The sequence below is a fragment of the Pristis pectinata genome, chromosome 14 (genome assembly GCF_009764475.1).
Source record: "Pristis pectinata isolate sPriPec2 chromosome 14, sPriPec2.1.pri, whole genome shotgun sequence".
Taxonomy (NCBI): domain Eukaryota; kingdom Metazoa; phylum Chordata; class Chondrichthyes; order Rhinopristiformes; family Pristidae; genus Pristis; species Pristis pectinata.
In genome coordinates, this window is record NC_067418.1 from 26652236 (window position 1) to 26672314 (window position 20079).

Consider the following 20079-nt stretch of genomic DNA (forward strand, 5'->3'; position numbering starts at 1 on the left):
CTCTTCTGTATGCGTGGGGAGCATTTGTTTGCTTCAATATTTGTTTGTTGTTTTAAAAGAGTGTCTGTGTTTACTTGTATATGAATAATTCAAAAATATGTACATAACACTGAATACAAAGATATTACAAACAAATATTTAAAGTTGAATCCTGAAAGGGTAACAATTGCACTGAAAACAGAAATAAACTAAGAATGAAACAATAGAAATTTTAAATACATTATTTTGGAGAGCAGATCATCAGCTTCTTGTGTCCATTCATTAAAGTTATATTTCCAATATAAAGCTGAAAACTTGGTCTCGCCAAGATCCTGCAATTCTCATTTCTCAGGATTCAGGAACTCAATGGATATTGGTAGTGATGGTCAAGGTTAGAGAAATAGTTCAGTTTGTAAAGTTATAGACTTAGACACTATTTAAAAATGTGAAATAATTCTCCAGGGTTAAGTTTCCATCACCTGAAAGACGAGTAGCCATCTACATCAGTTTGTCAACAAAAAAATGACGCAAGTGCAACCACAGCATCCATCAAGCTTGGTATGTTGATAGTTGTCAATACACACAAGGGCCACAACTGAATCCTGGCCAAAACTGGGCCTTCCTAAACTTAAACAATGGATTATATACATTTGATAATTCAGTAGCTATCAGATAGAGTAGGTAGATACCTAATTACTTCCAAAAGTTGAGATTGACTAAGCTTAGCAAAATCATGGCCACTGCATTCTACCTTGCAAACCACCTGGTGACTGCAACACTCAATATTACTTCCTCTGGAGAAAATATTTGCCATGACCTGACACCATTATACCTTGGAGAGAATCTTGACAAGTCATTCACCTTTTGCAACCCTCTATGGAAGTTACAGCCAAGATCAAAATGTGGAGTAATGTAATCTGTAGACTTCCAGACACTATCTGACGTGGGAGTGCTATTAATTTCCACTTCTGCACTGCCTAATACTATGCTCCAGTTTGGTTGATGAGCTGCTACACAAAACTCCTTGACACAGAGCTGGTAATCTGGACAGTCACTGGAAGCTTGAAGAAACCAAGAATCAGTGGCTGCCTTGTTCTCAATAATCAGTCCTTTTCCCATCAGTTGAAATATTGTAACACAGAGGTGTATAGACTGTCAGTAGTCCACAACTCTTTATCCGTTGGAATCTTTCTGACCACCCCAACCCATCCCGATTCATTGCAACTTTTCAACAAACCTTTTCTGTTCACACTATCCAGCCATTCATTTTCAACAATGATAATAAATGGAATAAAGCATGGGTTGAAAATACTTTCAAAACATGGAACTAATTCAAGAACCACTGGAAATGTTCCTGGATTTCACCAGCTTCTAAGGACAGAGGGTCTCCTAAACAGGCTCTGAATGGGTCATGGGTGATATGGCCATTTTAATGCAAAAGTGGCAAAACAAGTTCTCCTCTGCTGGTGAATATGGTAACCTGCAGGAAACAACGGCCCGTATCATCACATCCTGCCCTTAATGCAAATTTGATAGGGATATATTTGAGGGAAACTCATTAAAAAGCCATGCAGGGGTTAAAGGGCGTCCACCATAGAGTGAATCTTAGTGATGACTGGTCAAAGAAGGCTGCCTTAAAGGTTCATGGTGAGATTCTGAAAAAGTTGGGACTGCTTCCAATATGGAGCCACCTCTCATCAGAGGCAGAGATTAGTGATAAAGTTCACCATCGCCTTCATGTGCCAGCATAGCTTTTAGCTGGGTGAGTTAAGGGATGTTTGAAGATTAAGACTAAGACTTTAAACCCAGTATAAAACTCATGGTCTACCAGGCAGCAGTGATCCCTGCCCTTCTGAGCTTTGAACTATCTACAACAATAATGTACTGGAAAGATTCCATCAAGTTATCTCTGCAAAATCCTCCGTGTCCACTGGAACCAATGTCAGTGTCGTCTCCTGGGCTAATATTCCCAGCATTGGAGCCTTAATTATGCTTAGTTGGCTCCATTAGGCAAACCTTGTTATTTGCATTCCTGACACCAGACTTCCAAAATGGACATTCTGTTCCAAGCCCTGTTATGGGAAGAGATGGAAAAGATTCAAGGGTGTTCCCAGAGCTTTCTCGAGAAAGTGCAACATCCCTACTGACTTCTGGGAATCCCCGGCCCAAGGATTGAGCCCACTGCAGACAGCAGAAGGAGTACACTATCTGCCAAACCACCCACTCTCCTGTCCCATCCGTGGAAAAGTCTATGATTCTCACAGTGACCTTATTAGTCACATTGGTACGTACAGAACCAGAGTTAAAGTACATTTTTCTCAATCCCAAGGGACAGCATAAGACGAACAGTAGCTTACTAACCTCAACTTGATTTGGGTAAAATGAAATGAAGTCTGGACAACAATGGAAATAAAAACATTCTGAAATAGTATTGCTTTTACACTGTTGAAATTGCCAAGAATTGCCATTGAGGTTATATTAGCACAGTAATTACGCCACAGGACTGGTATTCCAGATTATTAATGATTTGTAGAACATGAAATTAAATCCATCACAGCATCTAGGGAATAAAAAGCTGGTCATTAGTAACAGGTGACAATGAAGCAACTTCTCAGTTGTATAAGTTCATCTGTCTCTTAGTGGAATCTTTCTCTCCTTCTGATCCTCAGGTCATCCTGCTTTTGTCACTTTTCCCTCTCATCCCCACAACCCCACTTTACCTATCTTTGCCCCTTTCCCCTCTTGGTTCCATCCACCCACTACAAACACACTGTTCACCCAGAGGTTCCTCTTTCCTCCCCCCCCCCCCCTCCCCAAAAATCTGGTTCTGGTTCTGGTTCCAACTGCCATTCACCTCTCCCTTAATAATTTCCATTCTCACCACCTTTACTTATCAGAATCCGGCACAGGAAGCCCTTTGCATTCCTGCTTATCTCCCTCCAGCAACTGTGCCCAATTTTTGCACTCCTCTTCCCCCCACCTTGCTCCATCTGATTTTTTTTAATCCTTTTTCCTCTTTCCTTTCTCTCTTTGACTGCCTCCATCTATCATTCACCTGCCTCTGTCTCCCAACTACACCCCTGCCCTCCTCCCCTACCTGGCACAACCTGCCTGTCACCTTGTAACCCTCCTCAGCCCACCAGTCACCTTGGACTCCTTTCTCACCACTCCCTTCCCTTTATACTGCCATCTCGCCTCTTCATTCTCAGTCCTGATGTAGTGTTTCGATCCAAGACGTTGACAATTCTTTTCTTCTAAAACAGATGCTGCTTGACCCACTGAGTTCCTCCAGCAGATTGTTTGTTCTTCTAGATTTCAGCATCTGCAGTCTCTTGTGTCTCCGTAAAAGATTATCCGTTCATTATTTCCTGTAATGGAAGGCTGGCTTTTATCGAGCAGATCATGACTTCCCTCAATCATAAAATCAAAGATAGGATGTTTGCTGTTGATTGCAAAGTGTTCAGTTTTCGCAGCTTCTCGCAAAAAAATGACAGTCTCCGCTTGCATGTAGGAAGGAACAATATTCAGCCTTGGGCTTATAAGTGGCAAATAACATTTATGTGCTGCCTCAGGCTCATTTTGATATTTAGCAATATAATCATAGGTGAATACCCAACTATAATATCCTGGCAATCACCAGTGTTCGGAAAACTAATTAGAATGGCTGTGGACACATGAGACTGGCTATTCCTTGCCAGGTGACTTCCCCAAATCTTTTCCACCATCTACAAGTTAGTAGTGTTATTGGAATACTCTCCACTTGTCTGGATGAATATATTTGCAGTAATATTCAAGAGACTTGATACCTTTCAGCACAATGCAAATTACTATTCTATCTACTACCTTAAATATTCACTCCATGCACTATTATAAGTGCACTGTCTGTACCAAGTATGAGATTGGAGTACAACCAACTTAACCACTGCTTCATTGATTCCACCTCCCATACCTGCATCCACTATCACCAAGATGGTAAAGAGGAGCAGAAACATGGGAACACTATCTCCATCCTGACTTGCACATGGAGTCAAACCACAAGTAATGCAGGGGATCAAAGTAAATCAAAGTATTGAGTACAGGAGTTGGGATGTTATGGTGCGGTTGTATAAGACATTGGTGAGGCCAAATTTGGAGTATTGTGTGCAGTTCTGGTCACCTAACAATAGGAAGGATATCAGTAAGATTGAAAGAGTGCAGAGGAGATTTACTAGAATGTTGCCGGGTCTTCAGGAGTTGAGTTACAGGGAAAGATTGAACAGGTTAGGACTTTATTCCTTGAAGCGCAGAAGAATGAGGGGAGATTTGATAGAGGTTTACAAAATTATGAGGGGTATAGACAGAGTTAATGCGAATAGGCTCTTTCCACCTAGATTAGGAGAGATAAGTACGAGAGGACATGGCTTTAGGGTGAAACGGGAAAGGTTTGGGGGGAACATTAGGGGGAACTTCTTCACTCAAAGAGTGGTGGGAGTATGGAACGGGCTGCCATCTGATGTAGTAAATGCGGGCTCACTCTTGAGTTTTAAGAATAAATTGGATAGATACATGGACGGAGTGGTCTGGAGGGTTATGGACTGGATGCAGGTAAATGGGACTTGCGGGATAACGTTTCGGCACAGACTAGAAGGGCTGAATGGCCTGTTTTCTGTGCTGTAGTGGTCTATGGTTCTATGTTCTATGGGACACATTCCTGAAAAACACTGCAAATTGAAACTGTAATTTGAGCATTAAGTTTATGGAAAATAGGTGATTGGGATCCTGGAACCAACATTTGATAACTTTATTTAACAATAAAAGTATATCTAATTGCAAAATGTTGGTGTCTTGCACCAATAAGCTGGTGTTCTTGCACCAATGAATCATCACTCAGCTCAGGGTGGAGAAGTTGGTGTTGGGTAGGCCAGGGTGAACAGTCTGGCTGCAGTACTGAGATATGGGTCTCAGCTGCACCTTGGCCAGCGTAATCTGTGGTCCCCTTGATTTCTAGATTTCTCTACAGTGCCAAACTCAATGGAGGTCTCTGGCCAGAGGTGATGAGAGAAACTGTAGGGTATGGTGGACTATCAATACATGGAGCTATTGCTGCCAGCTCCCAATAATAGCCTGCACTCATTATGCTGATCAGGGTTTCTTCAGGGTGCTTCAAATTCCTCCTACATCTCAAATATGTGCAGGTTAGTAGATTAATTGGCCAATTTGCCCTAAGTGTAGCTGGGTATAGAATCTGGGGGCAGCTGATGGGAATGCAGGTAAATAAAATAGGATTTGTGTAACTGGGTACTTTGGCTTGGACAGCAGGCCAAAAAACCCACGTCCATGCTATGTGACTAACTCTGAGAACAATCACAGCCATATTTTGTAGAATATCTGCAAGGTGAATTTTACAACAAAGCCGTACTTCTGAAATTTGACACTTTTGTAATATATTAAATATGACAGCTAATATAGCAAGCTCTCAAAACAGTAATGTCTATGTAATCTGATTTTTGTAATGCTGATTCATGAATAAAATTGGTCAGGATACTGGTGATAAATCCACTGCAATTCTTTCAGAGTATGTTGTTAAATTAACCATATGAAAATTGTCTCCCTCACATTTTAGGCATGCCTTGGCCTCATTTATACCGTGTATGTTGACAGTCTCAATGTGAACTTGGAAAATGTGATTACCAATCTTTTCACATGTTTAGTGCCTGTTGCTGGAGGGTCTCAGGTAAGAAAAATATTCTACCTTATAGATAATTTAAAATATGAATAAATTACTCTTCCTTTGCTGTGACAGTCTGTTTAGAGAGTTGATGGGTGGGTCTGAAGCTTCTGAGATTTTGATTATAACGGTAATAATGTATTAATGGTGTGCAGCTTTATTACATTCCAGGACATAATGTGATGAAGTTTTGGTTTTATTTGCATTGCTCACAGATTTGCTGGGAAATTTGTTTTATTCAATGATAGCTTCACCTAAACTGTTAAAAGTTAATTATCATTGCTTTAGTCCACCATTGCAGTCAGTGATGATTGTCAATTTCCAGGTTTTCCAATGTTATTTGCTCCACTGCCATTTACACTTTGAGTCATTGAGTCATAGAGCAATATAGCATGTTACAGGCCCTTCGGCCCAACCAGTCCATGTCAACCACATCCACTCAGTCCCAATTTCCTGCATTCAGCCCATATTCCTCCAAGCCCCACCTCTCCATGTACCTATCCAAGTGCTTCTTAAATGATACAATTGTACCCGTCTCAACCACGTCCTCCAGCAGCTCATTCCATATACTCACTGCCCTCTGTGTGTAACAAATGCCCTTGGGTTCCTTTTAAATCTTTCCCCTCTCATCTTAAACCTATGCCCCCTAGTTTTGGATTCCCCTTTCCTGCGGAAAAGACTTACCTTATCTACGCCTCTCATAATTTTAAACACTTCTATAAGGTCACCCCTCATTCCCCTACGTTCCAAGGAATAAAGACCTAGCCTGGCCAACCTCTCTCTATAACTTAGACCCTCTAGTCCTAGCAACATTCTTGAGAGTCTTTTCTGCATTCTTTCCAGTTTAACCATGTTTTTCCTCTAACAGAATGACCAAAAATGTCCACAGTACTCACCAACAAGTTATACAACTGCAACATAATGTACAACTTTGATCCTTGATGCCCTGACTGAAGACGGACATCTAAAATGCCTTTTTTTACCACCCTGTCTACCTGTGAGGCTGCTTTCAATGAATTATACACTTGTACTCCAAGGTCCCTCTGTTCCATTACACTCCCTGGTGCCCTACCATTCATAGTACAAGTCCTACGCTGGTTTGACTTTCCAAAATGCATCACCTCACACTTATCTGTACTGAAATTCATTTGCCACTCCTCAGCCCACTTCCCTAACTGATTAAGACCCCCCTGTAATCTATGATAACCTTCTTCACTATCAACACCTCCTAATCTCATGTCATCCACAAATGTACTGATCAAGCCTTGTGCATTCAATGATTCCTCAAGTTATATTTTACTGATTATTTCAATATTGGCTCTTAGCAAAGTTGCCAATACATGAAATTTATTGACAGAATGATTTTATGATTACTGCATACCAAAGCAGTACTAAATTATTCTTGTTTAGATATTTCCAGATTTTACCCAGAATCAGGAGGAATCCATCACTTGTGGAAAAATACCACAAACAAGTAGCTGCGACTTTGCAGTTTCTACATTTGAATGGAAAAGTTGACATTACAGACAGTTATGCAAGGAATTATCAACAGATACCTCAATCAGAATCATTATCATGTGACATGAGATTTGTTGTTTTTCAGCAGCAGTACAGTGCAAAGACAAAACAATCTATAAATTACAAAAATAAATAATGCGAAGAAAGGTATAATGAGGTAATGAGGACCTGTTAATGTTTACCTGCAAAAACTGGGCCAGTTGTTCTTTCGTTTGAATTTCAAGTGGAGGCCTTATCCTCTGGTTTTACTGTTCTGGACAAGATGAAATAGCTTGTTGTGGTTTACGTAATCAGTTCTGTTGAGAATTCTAACAATTAATCAAAGCCAATGCTCAGCTTGCTCTTTCCCAGTGAGAACATGTCCAAATTACATACTGAATCATCACAATCCAATTTCTTGATTTTGAATGGACATTGTTGAATTAAATGGACATCTGCCTCAACCCACTTTTGTTTTCCTTTAAATCTTTAAGAATATTGTATTGATTTCATATTTTAACTTCCTCCCGTAGAAACTCTTTTCATTGGGAGCTGGAGATAGACAATTGATTCAAACTCCTTTGTATGATGGTCTTCCTGTGACAAGCACAAGTGTAGCCCTTCTCTTTCAACAACTGGGTACGTCTAAATTTTCTTCATGATTATCCAAACCTGTTTTGTGACTTTTTTCACAAAGTATGATGAGGCAATTTATATGCATGGTGACAAATTGAGTAAACTGGAGACTCGTGACAAAGTGTTCAGAATGTCTGTGTACCAACAAGGCTAAATTATTCTGGTTCAGTAACTTCCTGATCTTATCTGGAATCAGAATAAATGCCAGCCTGAGGATCCATCCTATCAAGTTGTTTTATAGATGACTCCCTGATACTTTTCTCGTGTTTTAGATCATAAAATGCATGGAATTAAAGAGCCATTAGTTAAATTAAAACTAATGTGCACTCAGGTAATTGACTGAAGATGCAGAATTTGATCTGGCAGTTTGAGAATGTTAACAGTGAAGTAGTTGAGTCAATATTTATATTAAAAAAATTATGGGAAACAAAAACTGAAAATGCTGGAAGCACTCACCAGGTCAAGGAGCATTCACGTGGAGAGAAAGAGTCAGCATTCCAGATCAACGATCTGTCATCAGAACTTCCTCTCCCACCTCCCCGTGGTCCTTCTATTCCACTCTCCCTCCAGCCCTTCTCTTCCACTCCCATCGAGGCCTCAGTCTGCCTGTTTATGTCTCCCACTTCCTTCTCTTTGCATCACTACTCTTCATCTTCCCCCTCAAGCTTCCCTTTGCCCTTCCTGCGTACAATGTCCTCCACAAGTCTCATTCCCCAAACCTTTGCTCTGTTAGAGACATGGAATTGTTTTTAAAGGGGATATTGCAGAACCTTTATCAGATCATTTTGTTTTTATGTAAGCTGGGATATTGGCTGAAGATTTTATTATGTACACTGAATATTTTGTGTTCTCTAATAGAGATATTCAAAATCAAATTATGTGATAAGTAAAATGTCAAGCTTAATGTGTGTGATATTCTGTGAAATTTTGTTTTCTATAATTGTGTGATGGTTCAAGAAGATAAATTATTTTTCATATACAGTTGCATATCAAATAGAATTGGGAACTTTCAAATGATTTTCTGCTGCTAAACTAGCTTGCTTTTAACAAATAATTTAGATTGTCTGGATACCCAGCATTTTCTTGGCAAAGTAGTATGGGAACCTATGCAGGGAGACGGAGGAAGGGGAAACAAAAGATAGGAAGGAGAAGGCAGAGAAATCATAGGTGATAAAGAAACGGGGTCACAGGGCAAATTAACAAGAAGAGGATTAAAAAGATCAGCGTAAAGGCATTACATCTTAATGCCTGAAAATTTGCAATAATGTGGATGAACTAATTACATAAACGCACATAAATGGGTATGATATAACTGGGATTACAGAGACATGGCTGCAGGGGGACCAAGGATGGAAACTGATCATTTTGAATATTCAATATTAGGAAAGACAGGCAAAATGGGAGAGGAGGTGAGGTAGCGTTGCTGATGAATGAGAGATAGTGTGGAAGGATATTAGCTCAGATGATATGGAATCTGTATGGGTAGAGCTAAGAATACCATGGGATAGAAAACATCAATGGGAGTTTTATGCAGTCCCTGAAGAGCAGTGGTGATATTGGGGATGGCATTAGTCAGGAAATTAAAATAGTGTGTAGCAAGGGTACAACTATAATCATGGGGAGCTTCAATCTATACAAGTAGAGGAGGAATTCTTGGAGTATATATGGATAGATTTCTGGATCAATATTACAAGGAACCAACTAGAGAGCAAGTCATCCCAGACTGGCTGCTGTGTGTGAGGCCCATTGGGGAGGAGCAGCCATAATATAAGAGAATTCTTTATTAAGATGGAGAGTAATGTAGATTCTCAATCTAGAGTCCTGAATCTAAATCAAAGAAACTATGATGGTATGAGGCAAGAATCAAAGAAGATGGATTGAGGAATGTTACTTATGGGGATGATGCTGGATTGGCAATGGAAAAACATTTAAGGAGAGTATGAGTGAACTGCAACAACTGCATATTTCTGTCTGGACAAAAATAAAATTAGGGTGGCTCAACTGTGGCTAACAAGGGAAATTAGGGATAATAATAGATTGTAGGAGAAGATGCACAAATTGGCCAAAAAAGGCAATGAACATGAGAACTGGAACGGGTTTAGAATACAACAAAGGGGAATCAGGGATTAGTTAAGAGGGGGAAGAATAGAGTATGAGAATAAATTTGCAGGGAAAATTAAAGTTAACCCTTTGAGGGGGGGGGAACAAAAATAGATTTTACTTCCATTATTTTAGAGATTTTTATGGTGATTTAATATTTTAAAATTTTGTTGCTTCTAAATATTTAAATCTTAAAAAAATTTAAGTCTCAAATCATCAGAGAGTTTAAACATTGTTCGAAAGGTTTTGATGTGGGTGTGGACCATCAAAATTTGTCTGGCGCAGGCTATCAGCAGCATGCTGCCTGAGGGCTGCTCACTCTCTGCTCTGCCTCACTGGAACTCTGTTGGGTGCAATGGGTTAACTTGTCTGGTTTCTACATCCAGAGAAATGAAGTCTGGGGTGGGATAGGGAGCACTATGATGGTGAGTTTGTGGAGTGGGCTGGCTCCAGCACTATTCAGGCGATTTTCTATAAGCTCTGATTATCAGAATATTCAAATATACCATATTGGTTAACCATAAGTTTAAAAATAGACATGGTATGTTTTTCTAATATTGGAGAAAGAAAAAGCTGTGCTTTGAGTTATCATAAATTGAAGCTAAGGAATGCCTGCTTTTGAGTCATGCTGATTTGGGTAACTTTAATCTGTTTGCAATTAAGTTGTGATAAAATTGTCTGTTAAACTTCATAAAATAAGTTGACGAAACTAAAGTCCTTTAATTGGAATATCTTTCTTCATTGCTGTCTCTTTTGAATTCAGATGACTTCATTGAAGTAAATATTTTTCATACAGGGAAGAAAAAATGTTAATGGGATTACAAAGAAACCGATTGCATTATTTGTTATTATCTATTATTTGTTCAGGTTGTGACAAAGTGCTTTAAACCAATTTAAGTATGTTTGTAAATTTCATTCAGAGGTCTTTAGGAACATCATGCTAGGATTCAAAAGCCTTGAATTAATGTCTCAACTAATTTGTAAAAAAAGGACCTAAAAGACTTGGCAAAAGGCTAGGAATTTCCTTGCAGTTTGTATTGCAGGAGCAGTATAAGAATAGCATGCTGGATATGCTCAGCAGGTGAGGTGGCATCTGTGGAGAAAAGAAGAAAGTTCATCAGAGTGTTATCTGTTTTTACTTTGGATTTCTAGCATTGACTTTTTTTGCTTTATCATGAGAGTTATGTCATACTGGACATTAGGAAGCTTATTTAGAAGTGGCATTTAGTGTCCTGCACTTGAACCTTGCTACACATTAGTTTCTTTAGTGTGCAGACCCTGAATTATGTTTGTCGAAACTCAGCTGAATTCAACAATGACATTTATATTTGTTTAAGTGGCCAGTGTAAGGCCAGATTTTCATTGTAGGCTCCCAAATCATAAGTTCAATATTGAAGATGCAATATAACATGGAAATTTATATTCCATCTTCCATGCCCTTGCCCATTGTCTTAGCCTGTTAACTTGGGGCAGCATTGCAGCACTGCATGTTTTGCAGCTGTCCCCCAGCATCAGCAACCTGGGTTTGATTGTGACCGTGGCTGCTGTCTGTCTGGAGTTCGCACATTTGCCCTGTGACTGCGTGGGATTCTGCCCGGTTTCCTTCCACATCCCAAAGATGTTCTGGTTATTAGGTGAATTGCTGACTATAAATAGTCCCTACTAGGTGGTAAGAGAATCTGGATGTTGGGGGGACATTCATGGGCATGTGTGAGAGAATAGGTTGTGGGGGAAGGGGACTGATGGGATTACTCTGAGGGCTGGCATGGATTTGATGGGTTAAATGACTTCCTTCCATCGTGCTATTAAATAATATGGAAGTATGTCTACATTCACCTGTAGCCCTGTGGCATCCTGCTCATAGCCTACATTGTCATCTAGTTTAGCAGAATCAGAAATCTTAGAATTATTGCATAATCCCCTCATCTGGATCATTTTATAGATTCAGTATAGACCCTTGCAGCACACCACCAATCATGATCTCCCAGCCAGCAATGACCCGTTTATTCCTGGAGAAGTATAGTGAGCTGACATATGGTAAGCAATAACCATGTCCAGTGAAAGATTCTAACCACCTTCCCCAATATTCAGTAGCTCAACTGTCACCAGTTCCCCTAATATCGTTGACCAGATACTTAGATGAACTGACTACATAAGAAGACACAAGAGATTCTGCAGATGCTGGAATCTGGAGCAACGCACACACAAAGTGCTGAAGGAACTCAGCAGGTCAGGTAGCATCTATGGATGGAAATAAAGAGTCAATGTTTGGGGTTGAGACCCTTCATCAAGACTGGAAAGGAAGAGGGCAGAAGCCAGAATAAGAAGGTTGGGAAGGGGGAGGAGCACAGGCTGGCAGGTGATAGGAGAGACCAGGTGAGAGGGGGAAGGTAGGTGGGTGGGGGAGGGGGGATGAAAAGGACTGATGTAAGAAGCTGAGAGGTGATGGGTAGAAGAAGCAGAGGGCTGAAGAAGAAGGAATCTGGTAGGAGAGGGCAGTAGACCATGGGGAAAAAAGGGAAGGAGGTGGGGAATAGATATACAGGTCATGAGGGCGGGGGAGGGGAGAAGGGGTGAGCGGGCTACAGGAATAAGGGAAATCAAAAAAGGAGGGGGAAGGGGAGGGCTTACTGGAAGTTAGTGAAATCGATGTTGAGACTGTCAGGTTGGAGACTACCAAGGTGGAATACGAGGTGTTGTTCCTCCAACCTGCGTCTGGCCTCAACGTGGCAGTAGAGGAGACCGTGGATTGGCAGTATGGGAGTGGGATGCGGATTTAAAGTGGCTGGCCACCGGGAGATCCTTGCTTTTGCAGTGGATGGAGCGAAGGTGCTCAATGAAGCACCCAATCTGCTCCGGGTCTCACCGATATAGAGGAAACCACACCAGGAGCACTGGATGCAATAAATGACACCCTCGGATTCACAGGTGAAGCAGTGCTTCACCTGGAAGGACTGTCTTGGGCCCTGAATGACACTTATCCCTGCAACCATGCAAAGTGCTACACCTGACCCTACACCTCCTCCCTCAACACCATTCGGCGCTTCACCTGTGAATCTGAGGGTGTTATTTATTGCATCCAGTGCTCCCAGTGTGGCCTCCTCTACCTCATTGAGACCCGACGCAGATTGGATGACTGCTTCATCAAGCACCTTTGCTCCTTCCGCCGCAAAAACAAGGATCTCCCTGTGGAGATTCCTTCAATTCCATATCCCACTCCCATACTGACATGTCTATCCATGGCCTTCTCTCCTGCCTTCTCTTTCCCCTCCCCCGCCCTCATGACCTGCATATCTATTCCCCACCTCCTTCCCTTTTTTCCATGGTCTACTGCCCTCTCCTACCAGATTCCTCCTCCTCCAGCCCTTTGCCTCTTCTACCCATCACCTCTCAGCTTCTTACATCAGTCCCTTTCAGCCCTCCTTCCCCACCCACCTACCTTCCCCTCTCACCTGGACTCTCCTATCACCTGCCAACCTGTGCTCCTCCCCCTCCCCAACCTCCTTATTCTGGCTTCTGCCCTCTTCCTTTCCGGTCCTGATTAAGGGTCTTGACCCGAAACATCGACTGTTTATTTCCCTCCATAGATGCTGCCTGACCTGCTGAGTTCCTACAGCATTCTGTGTGTGTTACATAAAAAGACAGCAGGTCAAAAGGTTGAGTATTTTTCATTTAGTGATTCCTTTCCATTCTTCCAAGACCATTCCACTATCCACAGACCTATCAGAAAGATAATTAGTTTCTCTTCACTTGCCTGGAAAAATACAATGCTAACGACATTCAAGGAACTCAACTTCATCCAGAAACAAGCAGCTACTTTGATTTGCACACCATCCAGAACTTCCTTCACCCATGGGATACCATGGCTGCACCATGGTATTATCTTAAAAAGTACAATGCATCAACTTGCTAAGGTGTACATCGCAGCCTGGACCCATAATCTGTAGTGACTAGAAAGATGAGGGCAACAGAGGTATGGGGTGGTTACTGCTTGTAAGTTTCTTTCCAATTGCAAGTAAGTTTATTTGTGTCTAACAGCTGTGTTGACTATCTTTATCACAGGCACTGCATTAGCTTTCAGAGGTAGCTCATCACTTAGAAATGAGCATTAAATACTGAGCTTAGCAGTGGTGCCTGCACCTCATAAGAGAATTCTTTAAAAAAAAATAACATTTAATCCCAACATTAAGTGTGTTCCCAAGTTTTAAAGCTTGTTATTTTAATGTGAGACTATCAATTAACTAAAATGAACAGTGTTTATATTGTGGTTTTCATATAACATATCTAAGCTATTGATAAGCATAATAGATACTTAATTTTGCTGTAGTTTTATTGAAGATTGTAAAATAATTTCTTCAAAGTTCCATTAGAAATATTTAAAAATACTTCACGATAGTCACTATAATTTTGATATCACAATTAACTATCAGCATTGTTTGGATTTTCATTGAGGTTGTGCCAAGATGCTAAAATTTTAATTGGAAGAGAATTAATATTCAGAAATAGAAGGTTTGCAGCTTTAGACTGAGATGTTTTTAAAAATCCAGAATGAAACAGTAGTAGATTTGAGCATGACCACTAGCTTGTCATACTGAAGCAACATGAATGAATGTGGGTCTTTATCACTTCTCTAAAATATTCGATGGAAAATAGATATCAACATCAGAAGCATAGAAGTGTATTACCTCAGTCTTCAACCGTTTCTGTTAATCATAATGTGGATTGTGTTATTGAAAAAATAATTGTAGCTGTGATCTGCCAATGACCGTTTGGCTCTGCTGTGACATTGAGTCACATTGCAGGTGTATTAAACTTAGGTTAGGCCACATTTGGAATATTGTGTGCAGTTCTGGTTGCCGCATTACAAGAAAGATATGGAAGCTTTGGAGAGGGTACAGAAGAGATTCACCAGGATGTTGCCTGGATTAGAGAGTATTAGCTATAAGGAGAGGTTGGACAAAATTGGATTGTTTTCTCTGGAGTGTCAGAGACTGAGCTGCCAGGAGAAGTGGTGGAAGCAGATACAATAGCAACATTTAAGAGCATTTAAACAGGCACGTGAACAGGCAGGGAATAGAGGGATATAACCATGTGCAGGCAGATAGGATTAGTTTAAATTGGCGTCATGGTCGGTATGTTGGACCCGTTGTTGTGCTATACTGTTCTATGTTCTATGAGCCCAGTGTCTGAGCACAAGCCTGCTGAATTCCCCAGCGGTTACACCTGCTGAATTTATGTCAAGTTGGACCTGTTGCATACGTAGTAAGTCCATTCAGTGGATTGGTGAAGAATGGTTGCAAGGGAGAAAGGTAAGTATAAGATCATTTATGTTTTTGAATTAATTATTTGCTTCTCTGCTTTTAGTTTCAGTGTTTTGCTTAAAGTGTTTAATTTTTATATTTTCAATTTTTACATCTTTATTTAGTAGATTTATTGTTATTGTTTGACCATTTCCAAATGAGGGGGCTATTAAGAAACATTCAAGTTCTTTGTTAGCTGGCAAAGCTGGAGCTGTGGCTTTGCCAGCTGTCAGCTTTTCTTGCCATATAGGCAACTATGTGATAACATTATGTCGTACAAAGCGTTAGTGCTGCACAGGGCCTCATCATTTTGGATTGAGATATTATCTTTGAGCAAATCATCATCAGAGGATCTTGAGAAGGTAACAGTGCGTTTTCCTGTGCAACAATGACAATGCAGGCCTTTTGCCACTGACAACAAGCTCTATCCCTAATTTGTACCTTTGTGAAGTAAGATGGATATTATTCAAATAGATTACTTCAACATCCGCTTTGCTCATTTTCAATCTTTATGTAACAATGATGGATAACCAAATCTATTTCTATTCCCTGTCTTGTTTTCTGAACAAAAGTTTCGTTTTGTATGCCCGAGTTATAGAATAGCAATTTGTATTGATGCAGTGCCTTCATCATAGTAAAAATGTCCGAAGACACTTCATTGGAGTGTTGCCAAACTATTGTGCAAACCACAAAGAGATATCAGGATTAATGACCAAAACTTGGTCCAAAAGGTATATTTTAAGGAACGTAAGGTGGAAGTTTGAGGGGAATTATAGTGCTTTTAGGCTTTGGGCAGCTGAAGCCAAGGTTGTTCAGGATAGAGTGATTAAAACTAAGTTTGTGACTGGAGTTAATGGAGTGCAGATTTCACGAAGGCTAGTAGGATCAGAAGAATAGAGGAAGGGAAAGGTGAGACTACTGAGGTAGAGATGATGTGTGAATGGGGCTTATTTAATATTTGGGCAACAAAGTTTTCTCGGAGCACAAACTTAGGCAGGGTATAAGATGAGAGACTGGCCAGGGAAACAGAATTTTCATGTTTGGAGATAACAAAAGTATGGATGAGGGTTTCGGAAGCAATGAGTTAAGGCATGGGCAAAGTTGGATGTTTTGAAATGGAAGCAGGCAGTATTTATGATGAAGTGAATATGGGATCAACACTGAGTCAGAAAATAGACCAAACTTGTGAACAGTCTGCTTTAGCCTCAGGCAGCTGCCAGAGAGATGGATGGTGTCAGTGGTTGAACCATAAATTATACTTAGTTGTTTCATACAGTGTGCTCGCGTACCTTCTTAGAGGTCACTTGTTCTGAGAGTTTGAGCTGATTCTTAGATTGTTTTGGCAAACCTTTTATAATCATTTGCACATCTAATGAATGTGGCTTATTTGAGATATTTCCTAGCATTTTTGATAAGTTACGTATGTACAAAAGGCTAATTTCTCCTGCTCAGGCCGTTTTCTTTGTTTTTGCTCCTTTTCTGTCATTTAAGGACAACTACAGCCATGAGCAGTGCCCGAGGGATATGCTCAGATGTTTCTGAATTGTGTTGCTTAGATTGGATTCTTACTGCTCCGTGGTGAATGCTGCCATCCCACTTCCAGTTCCTCTTAAAATATCAGATGAGCATTCTTCAGTTTGAAACTTCTTAATACTGCATAAAATTTTCTTTTAAAGTTGCTAATCCATAGTTCATACTTTCACTTTCATGACAATGAAGGTTTTGGAAGTTATGCCTTTGGAAATCATCTTTTAAAATGGGTTTATTTAACTCGTTACATTAATAGAATGATGATGAAATTGAACTGGAACAATTTCCTTGTTTGCAAAGAATGTTAAAATGTAGCACATGGAAAAATACTGCATAAAATGATCATAATTGTTTGGACAAATCATAAGCTGATTTCATGTCCTTTGGATTCTTAACATTGAAGTCAGGAAATGGAAGTTATTTTCAAATACATTCCTCGTGTATATGTCTCTATTATCAGCAGGATGCTGTTACTTTTTTAAAGATGAAAAATTCTATCTGTTGATGAGTCTGTAGTGTTTTTGTTGGTGATTGTTATGCATGAGTGTTACTTAGTACAGGAAATTAATTGCCCTTTCAGCAACCTGAAGAGGTTAAGTAAACACTGAAGAAACAAACATGTTTGACGGCAGTGATCACTGTTGGCTCATGACTTCAAAATGTTAATCTAGGGAATACCCATGGGCCCTCTATTCCTGCTTAAAATAAGTAGAGATATGAATTAATACTGGAGACTATAACTTTACAGCATCAAAGTACATACCTATATGACAGTTTTATATATTGGCAATTGTATATTTATAATTACTCTTTCACAAGCAAAGTTTTAAAAAAAAGTGTTAAAAGGAACTTGGTTGAACTATAGGCAAATTGGAAAGTTAATAACCCTATAAATATGAGTTATTTTTTTCACCAACAAAAGGGTAAAAATCTTTTGCTGTGAAATAGTCAAAATAGCGTGAATGTGTGGTAAGTACATCAAGAGTTTTACGTACCAGAGTAAATGTTACAGGGAAAGTAATTTGGTTAATGTATTAGACAATGAAAATGACTTGATTACATTTGGAATCTTTTTGAAAATGAACCTAGTTTGAAGGTGATCTTTGTTATTTTGTATGATATAGCACATTGATCAGCAAATTAGAGTTATAAGACTGGGCAATACAACATTTTCTACCTGAGGATGGAGGACCAATAGTATACTGATTTAGAGCCGAATGTAAACGTTTCTGACAGAAATTGATTGGCAGTTGATACTCAGTTACTCATTGTCCCTATTTGGAAAACATCTCAAATAATTGCTGTCACTTTTATCACAAGAAATATTAGGCTATGGAAAAATGCATGGAATTCAAGGCAATTTTGTTGAGAAGAATGATTGTAAATGTTAATGTGTAGTTTTACTTATTGTACAGTGCTTTTTCCCCCCTAAATTATAAATCTTTGAGAATGTTCTCTGATGTGCAGTATTTGGATGTTAAAAATAGCACTGTAAGGAGAATCATTTTTAGGGGTATTTTTTACTTAACATGGAATGAGCTGCTGTACTGTGTCAGCTGCAACAAGCAAAACAGGAAACACACATGATCAATGCCAGATCACATGATATGCTTCAGGAAATGTGGACTAAGGACACTGTGATCAATACTGTACAAAATAACATTTGTGAACCATGGTCTAAAAATTAGGACAACAATACTTTGTTTTGCACAGGTTTATTTTTGTCCATTACTTATTTTGTATTTTCACTATTAAGAGTTTAATTAAAAACATACTGGATTCTATTAAAAACATAGGAAAAGCTGCCTCATGGGATCTGTGGGTAGTTCTCTGCATACTTTAAATGGAATGTGTGTAATGATGCATTTTGGCATTCATTTCAATTTAAGCACAGACAAATCTGAGCTCCATGACTGTCTGCTTTCTACTTCTCTAATGGAGGTGGATTTAAAAAGAAGGCAATGTGTATCAAGCACAAAATAGGTGCCTTTAAATAATGTTTAATATTTAAGTGATGACCTTTAAATACAACAATGCAAATTTTTTTTTCTGAAAGTAAGTCATTTATGTTTAGTGTCATAGCTTTGTTTTTTCTTAAGTTTTAAGAAGGAGGCCATTTGGCCCATCATGTCAGTTCTCTACTGGAGCACCTCGTCAATTCCACCCCCTGGGTGTTTTTGGCCTTCTCTAAAGAAAACAGTCCCAGGTGCTTTGTCTTTGTGATCTCTCATCCCAGGAACTGTTCTCTTAAATCATTTCTAGACTCTGTCTGAAGTATTTGCATGCTTTCTAGAATGAGGCAACCAGAATTGAATATAGTACTTCACTTGAGACAGGACTAGTGTTTTATGAAAGTTTAGTATAATTTCTGTGTTTTTGTACTCCGTGTCTCTATTAATAAAGTCCAGATTGTGTATTATTTGTGTTCTCAAACCTTTAAGTGGCCCTGCCATTTTCTTAACTTTTACATCAATTCCCCCAGGTCCCTCCAATTGTGTACCCTTTTTCAAGCAATGTCCTTTTTTCTACATTGTTTCCCCTTGCTTATACTACCAAAATACATCACCTGACGTTTCTCCACAGTAAAGTTCATCTGCCATGTGCCTGGCCATTCTAGGAGCTTCCTTACACCCCACTGCACTTTATCACCATTCTCTTTGCAGTTCACAATACTGGCAAGTTTTGCATTGTCCACAAATTTAGAAATTATGCTTTGCACTCCCGTGTCTAGGCCTTTAATATTGATCAGAAAAACGCAATGACCCTAACATTATCTCTGGAGACTACACCATTCATCCTTCTCCAGTCTGGGAAAAACAACCATTCGCTATGACACTCTGTGTTGTTACTTAGTCAATGTCACATCCATACTATCAGTGTTCCCTTGATGCAAAGTGCTTCAATTCAGCTGTTAAGCCTGTTATGTAGTAACTTATGAAATACCTTCTGGAAGTCTATATCGACCGCATTACCTTCATCAACATCATTTGTTACCTCATGATTAAAATTCTGTCATGATGATTAAATGGGATTTGCCCATAATAAATCCATGCTGGCTAACCTTATCCGTTTTCTCCAGGCTTCTAACACCTTTCCTAGCACTGAGTCTAAGCTAACAGGCCTGCATTGCTGGGTTATCCTTCCTTGCTTTTTTTGAACAAGAAAGTAATGTTTGCCATCCTCTAGTCCACTGGCTTTACCCCTGTATCCAAAAAGCATCGGGAATTGGTGTGCCCACAATTTCCTCCCATACTTCTCTCAAAGTTCTAGGATGGATTCCAACAGGCCCTGATGATTGTGTGGTCAACTTTACTGTTAGCTCTATGCTAT

At 39.7% G+C, this 20079-nt stretch overlaps 1 protein-coding gene across 4 annotated transcripts in view; it reads left to right on the plus strand.

The window, feature by feature from the left end:
• sbf2 (SET binding factor 2) overlaps window positions 1-20079 on the plus strand; it is a 406613-nt gene that overhangs the window by 177678 nt on the left and 208856 nt on the right. For all 4 annotated transcript variants that reach the window (XM_052028866.1, XM_052028868.1, XM_052028865.1 and 1 more), the window contains exons 5-6: window positions 5582-5692; window positions 7717-7822. In XM_052028866.1, the coding sequence (XP_051884826.1) occupies window positions 5582-5692; window positions 7717-7822 (217 nt within the window). The remainder of the gene's footprint in view (window positions 1-5581; window positions 5693-7716; window positions 7823-20079) is intronic.